The sequence below is a fragment of the Periophthalmus magnuspinnatus genome, chromosome 8 (genome assembly GCF_009829125.3).
Source record: "Periophthalmus magnuspinnatus isolate fPerMag1 chromosome 8, fPerMag1.2.pri, whole genome shotgun sequence".
Classification (NCBI taxonomy): domain Eukaryota; kingdom Metazoa; phylum Chordata; class Actinopteri; order Gobiiformes; family Gobiidae; genus Periophthalmus; species Periophthalmus magnuspinnatus.
The window spans coordinates 20966890-20982993 of NC_047133.1; the positions used below are offsets into that span (position 1 = coordinate 20966890).

Here is a 16104-nt window from a genome sequence, read left to right on the forward strand (position 1 = left end):
ATTTGGCAGTATAGCGCACGAAATCTTCAACAACAACAGCTATCAAAACTACAATTATTTATGTAGGGCTAAACAGTTTGGAGACAAATGATCAAATTACAATTGTTTTAAGCCAGGTAGTGAAATTGTTCTTATTGTATTGTTATAGATTTGCAAATTTCAAATGGGACTTCAAATGATCTTGTATAGTTGTCCCAAGCTAATATCCCTTACTAGCCTAGAACAATATCTTTATCATTTTCCTTTTCTCACCTGAGCCGCGCCTGGAGCCTCCCTCTCTGCCGGCGAGCTTGTGCTGTGGTTTGCTTGTGCGGTGCTCTAGGGTGGCTGATCCTGACTGTATGGTCTGGGGGTTATGGGTAACCTGGGGGTTGTGGGGGGTCTGGGAGTTGGGGGTGGGGCTGTTGGTGGAGGGTTTGGTCTGTTTGGCAGCCAGGCAGTCCAGGTCTGGGATGGCCTTCATGAGCTCGGCTTGGGTCTCCTCCAGCAGACGGTTGATGTCTTGGGCACTGTACTGGGTCAAACTGGCTCGTTTCTCCTCCCAGTCACGCTCCGCTGCCTGAAGATAACAAGTAAGGGATTTTTGTTAGAAATATACACTGTAAAAAGTAATTAAGCAATGCATTCACCACAGAAGACCTTTCCTCTAAACATTCCAAAGCATTCATTTATGCTATAGAGATAAAGTTTGTTGCATATAGGTCTGTGTTGTCTTAAGTCATCTCCCTTTCTTACTGGCCATATTATGGAGCATATAACCTCACTCTAAAAATACAGAGATTTGCTCAAAACACATTTTTACCAGATTTAGCAAGAGCTAGTTTCCTAGCTCTTGCTAAATGCAGTCCCCGGAAGGTTGCAAACAAACGTATTTTAATTGAATTAAAATTAATTAAATACATCTATGTATCTGTCCATTTAAAGTGGATAGACATCATCAAACTGTTGTGATTTAAAAATAATATACATATATATAATACAGTGCTTTTCATTAATACAGGAGACTATGATGGCCCCCCATAGTCAATTTTTTTGGCCCCATAGTCTAAAAAGAAGTAAAAACTGGTAACAAAAATGATACTTAAAGGTCCTATATTATATTAGGGTTATAATGGTGTTGCCTCGTCAAAAACACACCTGGAGTTGTGATTTGTTTCATTCACACATGTTTGAGTAACACTTTATTATTAGTCTGTCTATATCTCCAAAGCTCAAAATGCTCTGTTCCACCTAGTGATGTCATGAAGAACAGCAACGTTTTACCTTTTGTTGAGTAGACATTGGCAATTCCAGGGCTGAAATCATCAAAATGATTCTAGTGACGGTGTATGAAGTTTAAAAACATAGTGGAGCACACTGTATAACCACATGACATCACAAGGTGGTGTTTTCTGATATATATTATATCAGGGTTTGTGTGTTAATCATGTGTGAATGAAACAAAACACAACTCCAGATATGTTTTTGATGAGGAAACAAAATTATAACATAGATCAGAAAATAGAGTAATACATCCCTTTTAATACTTGTACTATTGTCAAAACCATACAGAAGTAACTATATTTAACTTGTTACCACTGCTTTTTGATCAGTGGGGGCAATAAGAGAAATGTATATTTTAAAAATTGTGTTAAATAGAATGGATTGTTTGTGCCTCTGTAGTGTCGGTGTAAACCTGTGAGAAACACTGTAATGATAATAATCAATGAAAATTTACAACTGTTACTTAAAAAAACAAAAGATTTAATCTCCCAAAAATATATAAATATGGCGGATAGCTGCTAAATCTTTGCCAGTTTGATACGAAACAGCTATTTTGATGTGAGCGTCAAGGCACTCAACTGATTACAAAATCCAAGGCTACTCGCTCTTTTTTTCCCCTACTTGTTATTTTTTGTCGTCCAAGTCAAGCCTTCAGGTGCTTGATATCAAATGTAAAGACTGAATAAAAAATTATCAGATTAGATTAAACATTTTCCCGTACCAGTCGGACTTCCACGGACAGCGCCTTGTCTGCAGCAGACCGGCGTTCCAGCTCTTCCAGGGCCTTTCCCTTGTGGCCGATGGGGGGGTGATTGTCTTTGACAGAGGAGCGGCTCAGGCTGGAGGCGGGACTCCAGTTGGACAGGCTGTTACCACCGCTCAGGTCCGTGATGGTCAGAGGGGGGCTGGTGGGGAGGTCGAAGTCAGAAAACTTACGCAAATCCTCATTGTGCTTTGGATTGGAGAAGTCTTCTGGCTTTTTCCACACCCCGTCTTTTGCTTGTCTGGGAAAGAATACAAAAAAAAATAAATATATATATATAAAACATCATTTATATTGTGAATAATTTTTGCCTTTATTTTTACATATTTATTTTTAAGTTCTATATTAATTTCATTACTGTATTCCTATTTCTAATTCTGATTGTATAACTATTTTTGTTTGTTATAAAGATAGCTTTTTATATGCATTTTTGAGCAACTACATCCAAGTAATTTCCCTGGTGTAGCAACAGTTGATCTAAGGCTATATAAATCCATTTGAAAAAATTGTTTTCTGAATGAGCTATGTAAATAAAATTGACTGAATTTAATTTGCTACTAATAAACTGTTAGACAAAAAGCCCAGGAAACCCATATTAAATACAGCAGTTAGACCAGGCTTTAATAAGTTATCTGAAGAGTGCCTTTTTAACCAATAAATATAAAAATCCATTATAACAAGGTACTTATAAAATGCCTATTCATTTGATTTCTTCAGCTTTAAATATCTGTGCTTATTTCAAGGCTAGTACTCAGTAAAGATTTAATTCTTGGAAATCCCCCAGACGTATTACGACAATAGTCAACTTCCTTTGGTCCAAGACTTGCCTATTCAGCGCATTTGTAGAAAAATCCATACCGCTTTGCTGACTCACTTATATAAGGGCGAAGTAAAGTAAAGCCTAACTTTGGGACAGATACTAATGGACTATGCCTCTATCACACAGTAGTAGGTTGTTGTGAGTTGTTGAACATTTCTACTGAGAGGCAATTTCATAATTCACAAACCCAGCAAAAATATTAAGAAAACAGACAGTTGAAGTTGATGTCGGAAGCAGAAAAGTTGGTAATTCCTGACAGTCCTTATTTAACCTACGAACTAAGGACCAGCAGTGTCCTTAATAAAAATCCTTTTAACACCTCTCTGACTATAGACATGTATATTATGCTGTCAACAAGTAGTTACCATAGATTGTATAAAGAAGTAGACTAAGGGAGTGTGATGTCAATCATAGCGTTTGGCTCAAGTCAAATGAAGCTCATCAAGGAGAGCAGTTACAAGGGGAATTTGGAGCCAAGTTCCGTTTTTGGAATTTTCAAGTATCGTAGCAACCCTCCTGCACCGCTGGTTTAGCAGGGAGCAGGCGCATAGCAACACTGTTAATCGCTAGCGGGAGCAACCTCACAGAAAGAAAGGCCTTATTTGTCTGTTATTAATGTTCATATCTTGATTTATGGACAAGAGAGCAAAATAAAAACACCAGAATCCTACGGAGTGGGTTGATGCAAACATTTAAAGACCAAAATGATGAGACTGACAGCAGCAGTTATAGAGAGAGGGGCAACAGATATTCAATAGAAAATTAAATGGAGCTAGTCTATTGTAGTTACATTTTATCTCAAGTCATTCAATCTCAAATCTAACAACTATCATGATCTGTGGAGGCAAAGCTATTCAATTTGAAATCAACTACCAAATTTCATAGCTCATTATCGGCATTGAAAGACTAAGTCAAAGTAGTTATTGTCCAGTTAATGTAAAGGAGAAAAGTACACAAATTACTCCATTTACAATCTATAGGGAAATAATCTTTAAAGAAGACCTATTGTGCTTGTGTCTGCTATATAGCTATAATCAATGATACCTATGGAGATGTTATATAATTTGCAAATCACAATATTAACCTAAACAGACTTAATAAAAGAAACAAATCCACTGACTGCAGTGCCCAATGGGAACTGATTTCGCCGTGAATGTCATCAACAACAAAGAGTTGGCACCTCTAATGAAGGGCTCTGCACATCACATTAGTGAGAAGCAATTTTTTTTTTCATTTGCACTGAAATGACTCTGCGACGCTGCTGAATCCTATGGGTACCGCAGACTAAGAAAATAAAATTGAAGAACAAAGTAAGTACAGAGCAGTGGGCGTATGCTGGTGGCGGTGAAAAGGGAGACTTATCAGAAATATGTTGTCCTGAAAATAAGCAATTAAAGATTGCACAATAACATGCACAAATCACTCCAAAAACATCTTCAGGTGAGTAAATGTTGAGGAGAAACAACTATAACATGCTTAAAAACTCAAAAAATTCAGTTCTGCACAATAAGTCTGCTTTAATACAGATGAGGGGATGGGGAAGTGATATTGTGAAAATGCAGATTTTTTTTATGGAATATAGTGATGATTTGGGTCAAGGCACTAATAAAAATAAGATCAGTTTCATCATTTGTGAATTTACCATTTGGATCTTTCATGGCAAAGTATTAGATAATCAATAGGAAAAACACATTCTAGAGTCTGAAAACCACTAATACTAAGGGGGAGTAGTTATTGTTCAGTTAAATTAAAGCAGAACAGTACACAAACACTGGCAGATTGGAGTAGTTTTAGTCAGACATTTTCGTACTTGCGCATGGTGTTGAGGGTGTCGGTAATCGTCTTGCAGCGTTTTAACAAAGCATCAAGTCGGTGCGGCTCCTCTTTGAGAAACTTGACAGCCTCCACTTCCACCCTGAGGACGACTCGCATTTTACTTTGAAGGCCCGGGAACTGGTCTGAAAGGCACAATACAACACATATGAGAAAGTTTTTAATATATTCTTTTGGGAGTTAGGGTCAGGACAAGGGAAAAAAATATATTAGATAGTTATATAAATTGTGTTGTAATGGTATTGGAATTTTAAATAAATTTACAGGAGATGGCCAGAAAAAAGAAGGGTTAGGTAGGGGGTTAGGGGGTTAGGTTTAGTGTTAGAGGGTTAGGGGGTTACGGTTAGAGGGTTAGACTTAGTGCTAAAGGGTTATGTAAGGGTTAGAGTGTTAGGGTGTTACAGTTAGAGGGTTAGAGTTAAAGATTTAGGGTTTAGGTTTAGTGTTAGGGTTAGGAGGTTAGGTTTAGTGTTAGGGGGTTATGGTAAAGGTTAGAGGGTTAGGATAGGGTGTTTAGGGTTAAAGGGTTAGGGTAAGGATTAGAGTGTTAGGGTTGGGGGGTTGGATTAGGGGGTTAGGTTAAATGTTAGGGGATTAGGGTAAGGGTTAGGGCGTTAGGGTTAGAGTAAATATTCAAAATACTAGTACTAATACAGCGTGAAAGTGTACTAGCAGTGCGAAAATTTGAAATGTTTACTGGTTTGTTCGTTAGTTTGTTAGTTAGCCTGATCTGAGCAGTTTTGGGCTGTTGACACTTGCACTGGCAGTGAGTAACTTGTGTGTTTAAACATGACTGCCAGAAAAGAGTCTGTGTTTTTGCCACTCAATGATTCATGAGGCAGAGGCGTGACTCACTCTTCAGATCCGTGAGTGTTTCTCCCAGTTTTCTCAAAACACCGGCCTTCTCCTCCAGCTCCTGCACCGTCACCAGCTTGTGGTTGACAGACGAGTCCTTTTGGATCTCCTCCACAGACTTCTCCAAATCACTGATAACACACAAAAGCAACAATATTTGAGTGTGAAGACTGATTGTAATTATTTTAAGTTTCTGTTCAAAACTACTGGTTTCAAACTCAACAGTAGCTTGTCCACTGATGTGAAGGTTGGCAGTTCAAATCCTGCTCTTGACTTTAAACATTATTGATAGAGCGGTCACATCCACTGATCCACAGGTTGGCATTGTGATTCCAGCTCCTACAGATGAACGCTATCGTTGTGTCCTTGGGCAAGACACTTAACCTTCTGCGTCCCCAGTGTCCATGTACTGGTATATGAATGTGTGTGTGAATGGGTGAATGGCTCCTTGATGTAAAGAGCTTTGAGTGTCTAGAAGGTGGAAAAGCACTGTATATAACTAATACAGGGTATTTAAAATAACCCTTTCAATCTTTTATCTTTCATTTCATTTTGGTCTACATTCGTTTGACCTTTTATCCTTTGTCAAAACCTGCACAGGTCTGAGCAGTCAGGAAGAAATCAGACTCCTCACATCAACTGCTGGAAAAAAGATAATGATTTCTGGACTTCTCATAGCCGATAAAACAATGTGACAAGCTCAAATAAGCCATTATAACAAGTTTTAGTATCTGTTTTGGATTTGACTACTGGCTTCAAGCTGATAAACTATGTGACAAAGTAAAATAACTTTCTGGAAAATTATATGGCATCTATAAATATTTAACTCTTTGACTTGATGAGTTGAAAGCAATGCAGAAGAATAAATCAGCCTGAAGTAAAGTGACAAATCTAACTTCTATGTATAATTAACGAGAATAAATTGTCCATTAGGCAGGCAGGATAACTGACATTGATTATCAGAGATCAGTGAGTTGTTCAGTCAATTAGTGCAATCAAGATGCCACTCAAAGTTAGACTCACAGACTGGAGCTGCAGGAACTCAGAATCATTACAGCTGATTCACATGAAACAGAATCAACTTATCTGAATATTAAATCTCGAGGTACATCGCTGATCTGCAGTCACTTCAATTAGCGGCGGGGCTGTCTGCCGCTGCAAATCTTAATGAGCATCGCACCCGATCGTGGGTATAATTATAGGGACCATTTCATACTCTCATAGCGTCACCTTTTGAGACATATAATTATTGAAGGTGTATATATATAGAGCAATTACATAACACATGATATTACTGCTGCTCCTGCTGCTTGTGTTTCACTGTAAGGCTCTGTACCAAATTTGCCTACTTCAGTTTTTCCTGCTACTTCCTCCCATAGACTGTATAAAGAAGTGGGCTAAGTGAGTGTGATGTCACCCATAGCGCTTGGCTCCACTCAAATGAAGCTCACGAGGCTAGTAGTTATAGGAGCGAATTTGGAGCTGAGTTCCATATTTGGAATTCCAAATGCGAGTATCACAACAAGCAAAAAGCCAATCCAGAGCCAGGGACCTTAGCAACATCAATCAAACCTGCTGATCACGCTAGCGAGAGTAATATTGGGGAAAGAAGGCACCTGATTTAGAGGTACACATTCTTTTGAGGATTTTATTGGAAAAAATGGTAAAAATAAAAACACCAGGATCATTAGAGTGTGTTAATATAAACATTGTAAGACCAAAATGATGAGCCTGACAGCAGCAGTTATGGAGACAGGGGTGATAGTTTTTCAAAAAAATGTGAACTGGAGCCAGAGTCGATGGAGCTGGAAGCATGCCCATAATCACTTCCTATTTGGAGCAAGTTTAGCTATGTCCATTTATATACAGTCTAGGCTTCCACCACACAGATATTTAAAGTATGTCAGTGTTTCTCAAACTATGGTATGTGCACCACTGGTTGTAAGTGGGGTGTCTCACAGAGTGGTACACAAGGACCTTTGTAGTTTGAGTATTGCTTTTACTTAAGGTTTTTTCCTCCTCCAGGTACATTTTTTTACTACCTTATTCATAATTTAGTCCCATTTCAGACAATGTTTAGTACTAAATCAGGCTTGGTTTAGTTTAGGTTTAAATCTGGTGTCAAATATTATCTAATACTATGCAAAGTCTATCATATTATCCAGTTAAGTTGCAATAAATTTGAGATGTCTACTAAATATGTACTCGTTATAACTCGTTGAGAAGCATACTTGATGTAAGACACTATTACTTCACTGCACAGCTGTCTGATACTGACTGAAGTTGCTGGATGATGAGCTCCTCTTCATTCAAATACTTGAGTCTCTCCTCTTCCACCAGAAGGCGCTGTCTCTGCAGGGGATCTTCCTGTTTCCTCAGGGCATCGGCCACACGTACATTCAGCTCCGTCTCTGTCCGCTTCAGCAAAGTCCGGATCGAGTCCTGGTTCTCAAGCTGGAAAACAATGTACAAGGCTTTCATCAAAATATCTTCTTCCTTCTTTATTAGCGTTTGGTAATAAACAAAATCCGCTTTACCCTGAGGGGAACAGTTAACTCTACACCTTTAATTGAAGATAGATTGTTGCTGTAATAGCCCCTTTTATGAGGGCAGTTTGATGGATTCAGTTAAACGTCCTTCTATCTTACTGTAATGAAATATAAAGGAGTATTTTGTCATCACCTGGTCAAGTTTGAATTGTGCAAAACCTTGATATTTAATGCCTGGTAAACACTATGCAGCAGGTGTTTATTGATTAAGCTGAACGAGCAATGAACTTTCCACCCACTCACTTTAATGAATGCTATATTTGATGCCATTATTCTGTATGTGAAATAAAACTCTGCAATAATAATAGACCATATAAATCATTAAATAATTAATTGTTCCAGGATAAACAATCATCTCAACAATGCAACAAAGGCCTGTCTCTACCAAAAGCTTTACCTGTGTTTGTAGAAGCAGCAAGGCAATTAAAACATAATATCTACAGCAAGGAAGGGTTATGAGCCAATCAAAATAACACCCACTCTTTAAATATTTCAAGTTTCTAATTTTCCACCAGTTTGGCCCCAGCACAAGAAGCCAGCCCTGTTCTCTGTATAATTCATGAGGTGCATGTAATATTTAAGCCATTGGCTACTGCCAGGGGCAACTGGATGGGTTCAGGTGCCGGGTCACCCTTGGGCAAACAGCAGATGAGCATCATCTCTCTGCAGCTCCTGGTTTTGCTGCTGTTGTGAGTAAAGGTGGTTCCTGTCACATTACATTTACAACAATATTTTTTATGAGACACATTTTTTAACTCCTGCTTTAGAACTGTGTTATCACTGCTGCCTGTTTTATTAAAAAACAAGGCTGCCTTTGCAGACTATTTTTCATGTTTATTGGGGGTATATGAGGTGATCGCCAGTTCATTAAAATCCTCAAAAGAAAGTGTTCCTCCAATGTGTCAGGCAACAGTGCAAGCCTGCAGGTGTTTCTCTCAATGTTGAGGACAATGACTATAAACATCAAAGCTTTGTAGATGATCGCATCAGTATGAACATAGCTTAATGGGGTTCATTTGGCCAACAGCTGACTCATGGGATAATGTTTCTAATCTCTCAATTAAACTGTCACATCTAGACATCTTCAACTAATCCATCACAGAAATAAAACAGTTTAAATCAACGCCAATTTGAATGACGTCAATATTATGTTAAGATGTGTGACTCCAGATTTCCTATTGCTCAACAACCCTGCAGCTAAGTAATCCGGACAAGAAATCAGTCTTTCTCTTGTTTGTATTTGTGTCAAATTAAACACATTTATATCCCACACCGCCCCCTTCATGTCAGAAACTGGCAAAGACTTCAATTATTTAGATAATAGAAACACGCTGTCTTTTTAACACAAAATCTTATTGTACTAGCTTAGACCTCTACAAACATGTACTGAAATACCCCTGTGTGTCAAATGTCCTCCTTGTGTGTCAGATGCCCTTCCTGTATCTCCATGGGGTCTAATTCTGTCTCAAACGTGTTAACTCTATAGTTTAGACCCACAAACATGTTCTGAAATGCCTGGGACTTGTTTATAAAGTGCAGAAAGCTACTTTTTAAACATAAATCGCAAATCTAATCGTGATTTAAATCTAATTTTTGAGACAGTTGTCGTTGTATACCTGCATTTTGCGTAGCTGGGTCAGCTGTTTACGCAGGTCTGTGGCGTTCTGCTGCAGCCCATGGAGGTGGAGCTTCATCTGCAATCGTCCGACGCTGTTCACATGGAGGGTGTTTGTCGGAGGCGGAGGCATCAGAGCCAGAGGAGCCGAGGGCGTGTGGGCTGTCAATCACAAAGCGATCAATTTGACAAGTAATATAGAAATGCATTGCTGATTTTATGCTGTGTGGTTTGGTCAAATTGGCAAATAAATAGTGATGTGCACATAACATTGGCCAATAAGATAAAACATAGCGTAGAAGCAAGATACAGCCATACTCACAAAACTCTTTTCATTTCATGCTATTAGTACACCATAGATAAGTGAGATTACACTATTTAATAAAGACACACAAGGGAAAAGTCCATGCTGTTATCTCTGTAAAGCGTTTTGTGAGTATGACCTAAAGTTCCCAATAAGTTTAAAACGCACCTACCTTTTACGTCAACGTTTACATAAAAGCACAAATTTGGGTGGGGTCAATTAGTAACAAAACCACCCTCAGATATTCCCAAAATTCGAAAATCACCAAATTGAACAGAGTAAAGAGGAAATTGATTAAACAAGGGAGGGTTTGCTCTGCAGGTAGAGGACAATAGGGAAGACAAGACCAGATGCCAGCCAAACCACACACCCAGAGAAAGGGCAGGAGCCATGGGAGAAGGCCTAAGGGAGAAAATTAAACGGGTGATAGGACATGAAGATGACAACTACCTTTGCGCTTATGTCGTCCAGCTGGAATATAGAAAAAGATGTGGCCAGTTACTATGAAATCTATAGCTTTAGGTAGTGTTTTAAGATTGCACAATACCTGTAATAAAAAGTATGTCCCAAAAATGACTGACACCCAATAGTGACTTTGAATGCTCCAAAGTTCAAACCTTGATGGGCTTTGATACTAAAAATGTCATTCTAATGATTTCAAGAATTATGAAACCCATGGGTCATTATTTTATAATTCACACATTTTAAATCTCAATATTCATCTTAAACGACTTAATAAAAGAAAAAAGTCCATCGACTTTCACTTTAGAAAACTTTGGTGCCCAATGGGAGCTGATGTCGCCGTAAGCGTCATCACAACAAAGAGTCATGTAGCTGTTGGCGCCTCTTATGTACAGCTGCAGATCACACTAGCGAGTAGAGGATTTTTTTTTTTTCATTTGTACCAAAATGACTACATGACGCTGCCAAATCCTATGCATATCACAGATTCAGAAAATAAAATTGGAAAACGAAGTAAGTATAGAGCAATGGGGTTCCTCTAATCTCCATACACCTTCACTAGAATCACTTGGATAACTTCAGGAATTGCCAATCTCTACTAAACAAAAAGTAAAAGGAGCTGTTAACCTGAAAACTATGGCTTCATGACATCACAAGGTGGAATAGAGCATTTTGAGCTTTGGAGATGTAGACAGACTAATAAAGAAGGGTTACTCAAATATGCTAATGAAACAAAACACAACTCCAGGTATGCTTTTGAGGAGGTAACAACATTCTAACATGGTTAAATCCTCACAAGACTCAATACTGGATAATATAGGACCTTTAAATACTTACATTTCTTTTCAAAGACAGTCCAAAAGTAAGTGCATAGATAAGGTGGGAAAGACTTTTGTTTCTGTAACTGATTTAAATAGTTAGGGCAGGTGCTTAATCTCAGCTAATACTGAAGAAGCCTGATGCCATAGAGTTTTATTGAGCTACTAATCTTCACTCAGTCAAGAAAAAGCAGAAAGTCTGGTGAAAGTGCACTGCGGTTGTCAGGATAATTATCAAATGGCAAAAAATAACTATCGAAAGTGGAGGGCTGGCTGGTTGCCTGGTAACCTGTTCCCAACAGGGAAAAAGTCTCGAGAGCAACGTCAATAAAACCCAAACTGTGGATTTAAAAGGACTAAAACAACAAGGGTTTGTGTTAATTAATGGGTTTAAGAGGTGATGGGAAGTCAAGTCGATAACAGCTATTGCTACATTGTTTCAAGCTAGAATCTGTGAGCTCCATTTGATCAGGCTTGTGCTCAGGTAAAAAAGTAACAAAGGCTAAATCCTTCAAATAAACTAATTTCACATTTATAGTAGTTCACTTTAAATTTCAAACACAGCAAAGATTAAATAAAGGAAAAGGTTATCTTGCCCTTCGAGAGTTAATTCATGTTTAAGTTTTTTTATGTTTCGAATGGAAAAGCAACACTGAAATTTTACTGAATATTGGAAAGTACAATGTGTTTTTTAATAGGATGTAAATAAAAAAAAAACACAGCAAAGTATTATTAGTGCTAGCCATATCAAACAAGTCTGTGACTGGTAAGGACCTCACACATGACCAGGGGCGGTGCCAGACATTTTTGATGGGAGGAGCTATGGAGGTGCTAAGTTCTACAATGGGGGCACTCACTTAACATGTTAATTGAGAGTCTTATATGGATGCGAGCGCACGCCCTCACTCTACCATGTTTGCTTTGCTATTTTAAACCAGTTTAAATGTAGTTTGCCCCTGTAGCGATTTGTGCAAACAAATATGGAATTCTGTTTTTACTGTAGTCTCATTGTGAACACTCTGTAGTTGCCATTTGAACATTTTTTGTCAAGATTGGATGTGCTATGAAAGTGGGGCAAGGAGCTATGGGGGAGCATTTGCCATTTGAGAGGAGGCTAGAGCCCCCTCAAGCCCCCCCTGGCGCCAACCCTGCATATCATTCCACCTTTAATTTATAATACACGTGTTGATATTTGAAATTACCAGCCTATATCCAGCCTGGCAGCCTTGTGCACTATAACAACAATTATATTGTATTAACCTTGAAGTAATTAGAAGGACCATGACCAGTAAAGCGAATTACTTCACTTTAAACAGCGCAGACTTTAACCGGCGTCACCGTGTTAAAACCTCCATTAGCAGGTTGACACCGGTTGCTTTTCGCTACAGTACTCACTTCCTGTAGCCGAGCCGTCGCTGTTGGTTTCGGTCTTCTCGCTGGAAGAGAAAGGTAATGTCCGTGAGAAGTCCGTCCCTTGGTCCGGAGGGCAGCCCGCCATCATGCAGAGACGCAGCAGGCCGCACCTGAGGATCAGCGGGCACAGGGCAAGGCAATTACAGTGCTAACGCTAACAGCACTATTAATGTAAGCTTAATGTAATTTAATGTAAGTTTATGCAATGTAAGTTATAGGCTGTAGTCATATGAGTATGTTAGTGGTTACACTTACATGGCACGTAATATCAGATAACTAAAAAAAGCAGATAACCCAATCACTAGATCTGTATTTATATTTTTTGGTTATTATTATTATTATTATTATTATTATTATTATTATTGGCTTTTCTTTGTTGTTGTCTCTCTTTTTGCCTTTTCAATTTGGGTTCTATCACATTTTTAAAGACAGATAAGCTGGAACTATAATTTAAGTTTTTAATCTTTTTGTGTGTGTGTGTGCGCGTGTATATATTCCTCCCCTCAAAATTATGCTAAATTTAAATCAAACCTGTAATATAAAGTAATTTTAAATAATGATAACTAGATCTGTGTTTTAATGTGTTTACATGGACAAAAGAAATGTGATAATCAAAAACACCTGAGGATGTGTGTCAGTTCATCAATAGTTTTGTGTGTTCTATTTGGAAAACAAAATACTATGAACTTTAAAGTAACTCTTTCATTATTTAATATTATATTATCTTTCATTTTTGTCTTTGCCACATTAGTTTGCGCTTTGCACAATTTTCATTGTCATAACCATAGAATATACATATAAATGGATATAGCTAACCCCCGAGCTGCTGTGTTCCAAATAGGATGTGATCATGGGCGCGCTTCCAGCCTCAGTGACTCTGGCTCCATTTCACTTTCTATTGAAAAACTGTCACCTCTCTCTGTAACTGCTGCTGTCAGCCTTGTCATTTTGGTCTCAAAATGTTTGTATTAACCCAGCTCCTGGTATGAACTCGGCTCCAAATTCGCCCCGAGAACTGCTAGCCTCGATGAGCGTTATTTGATTGGAGCTGAACGCTATAGTTGACGTCACACTCCCTTAGTCCACGTCTTTATACAGTCTGTGGTCAAAAACCCACATCTCATGACATTTGAACTCCTTAATAACTCCTGTTATCAGACATGATCAGATCTTTGGTGCATGTAAACACAGACGGATTGAAGTGGAATATCAATATAAGTGTAAATAAACTGGAGAATTCCATTAAAGAAACCGACAGCGATGTTGGTGCCTTACACTTGTCAGAGCACAAAGGAATATGCCTCTTCACTGCCAGAGAGGCGATTATGGTCCTGTATCTGTCAATAATATGTGTGCCGAGTGAATTAGGAGGTTTTAGAGGCCCTTGACACTAAGTGAAGAGTCTTACGTGCTGTCACTATCGGGCGCTCTGGTCAGCACACTCTGTACCAGGCCGGTCAAACTGGCAATCTGCTTCTCCATGGCCTCCATCCTCTCTAAACGATGGTCCCTGAGGAAAAAAAAACAACATAATTTAGTAAAATGCCCACTTATTGTGTAATATCAGCTTAACTCTCCAGTGATCCGTACAGCACAAGGTTGAAATGGCAACTAACAAATGCCAATATGAAAATGGATAGAGCTATTTCACATGCACATTATAGAGATGTATAGGATGATGTTTCTCAAACTATGGTACGTACAAGTGGTATATGAAACCTTTTGTAGTTTGCATATTTGTTTTATATTAAAATACAAATCTATTCATGACTTTGTATAGATTATTTCTAAACCTAATTTAGCCCTGAAATAGTCTGGGATCAGATCTCATAAAGCCAGTTATTATCTCAAAGGGCTCATACTATTTTCTGATCTATGTTATAATGTAGTTTCCTCATCACACACATATCTGGAGTTGTTTAGACTGAGTTCTTCTCTCAAACAGAAAACAATCTGTTCCACCTTGTGATGTCATGAATGTAAATACAGGTATTGCTCCACTGTGTTTTTAAACTCCATGCAGCTTCACTAGAATCTTGATTATTTTTACAATTTGCATTATGAGAATTTCAGTCGTTAATGTTGCTATTATATTCAACTCAGTTCAATGACCCAAACTGACCTGCTGGTTTCTGAGTCCTGCCCCGACAGTGATCCAAATCCTGGGGTGGCGCGGCCACTCTCCCCTGGTCCTGCTGTCAAACAGAGAGGCTCTGAGCTGGAGCTGGGTCTGGATTTAGGACTATCCACAAACACTGAGGAGGAAGAGTCTTTACGGAAAGTCTGTCTGACAGGTGAAGCCCGCGGTGTGCTGGAGTAGTCCCTTTCCCGAATGTCTGGGATTTTTTGAGGGGAGGAGGGCGGCATACGAAATCCCATACCCAATGTGGCTGAGGAATAAGTGTCATAAATTGAACTTCCGGGCTTGTATAGAGGGTCATCTAGCTCCGATTGCAGAGCAGCGGCTGAGTACGTGCTTAGAGAGCGGACAGAACCACGCCGATACAAGCCACTTGTAACTGGAAAGCTAAAAGGGTCTCCAATAGCAGCTAGCGACTGGGTAGAAGCAATGCTAAGACGCCCCTCATGCATCAAACTATAGGGATCTGCATATAGACTTTCATTCTTCATTAGGGCCATGTTCTTTGCGGAAACCTCTTCATCTGGCTTGACATCGCGGCGTTCCAGGATGGCGCTCGGAGAGGGGGTGAGACCCGTGTTAGGGCCGTGTCCAGGGGAACCGTGATGGGGGTGTCTAGGCTGGTCATGCTGGGAACCTGCGATGGACGGAGGGCGCCCCCCGCTGTAGGAGAGGCGGGAGCGTGAGGGAGAGCCGGATGCAGAGCCTGAGGAGGGCAGAGTGTTGAGGCGGCGCGTTGGAGAAGAGTCCCGCGAGGAGTACACCATCTCTCTCTGAAATTAATACAATGGGATAGAGGTTACTATGGCGACCTACAGATCAAAGTGCATAAGCTCTTGTGATCAACTGATACAGCATTTATAGTAACTGCAGTCATGGCTGAGGTCACCTGGTATACAGAAATAAAACGCTATGTGAAAAGCCTAGAATAGTAAATGGTTAGGTTTTTATATAGCACTTTTGGACCTTCTAGGCACTAAAGCGCTTTAAATCAAGGAACCACTCACCCATTCACACGCACTTTCATACACCAGTGTACATAGACACTGAGGGTGTGTCTTGCCCAAGGACACAACAACAGCATTCATTTCTGGGAGCTGGAATCACACCTGCCAACCTGTGGGTGGATCTGACTACTCAACCCATGATGTTTATGCCGAGAGCTGTATTGAAACTGCCAACCTTCGGATCAGTGGACACACACTCTACCAACTGTGCTACTGTCGCCCCGGAAAAACATTTACAAACAAAAATAGTGGGGCTGCGCAA

General features: G+C 39.4%; 2 protein-coding genes across 2 annotated transcripts in view; both read right to left on the reverse strand.

The window, feature by feature from the left end:
* LOC117374337 (apoptosis regulator BAX-like) overlaps positions 1-16104 on the reverse strand; it is a 240471-nt gene that overhangs the window by 16916 nt on the left and 207451 nt on the right. The gene's annotated exons all lie outside the window — the stretch shown is intronic.
* srcin1a (SRC kinase signaling inhibitor 1a) overlaps positions 1-16104 on the reverse strand; it is a 123251-nt gene that overhangs the window by 15238 nt on the left and 91909 nt on the right. Inside the window, exons 8-17 of the mRNA XM_055223802.1 lie at positions 14818-15608; positions 14104-14205; positions 12678-12805; positions 10450-10473; positions 9700-9860; positions 7813-7988; positions 5535-5665; positions 4657-4804; positions 1985-2267; positions 253-559 (exon numbers count right to left, since the gene is read on the reverse strand). Of these exons, the coding sequence (XP_055079777.1) occupies positions 253-559; positions 1985-2267; positions 4657-4804; positions 5535-5665; positions 7813-7988; positions 9700-9860; positions 10450-10473; positions 12678-12805; positions 14104-14205; positions 14818-15608 (2251 nt within the window). The remainder of the gene's footprint in view (positions 1-252; positions 560-1984; positions 2268-4656; positions 4805-5534; positions 5666-7812; positions 7989-9699; positions 9861-10449; positions 10474-12677; positions 12806-14103; positions 14206-14817; positions 15609-16104) is intronic.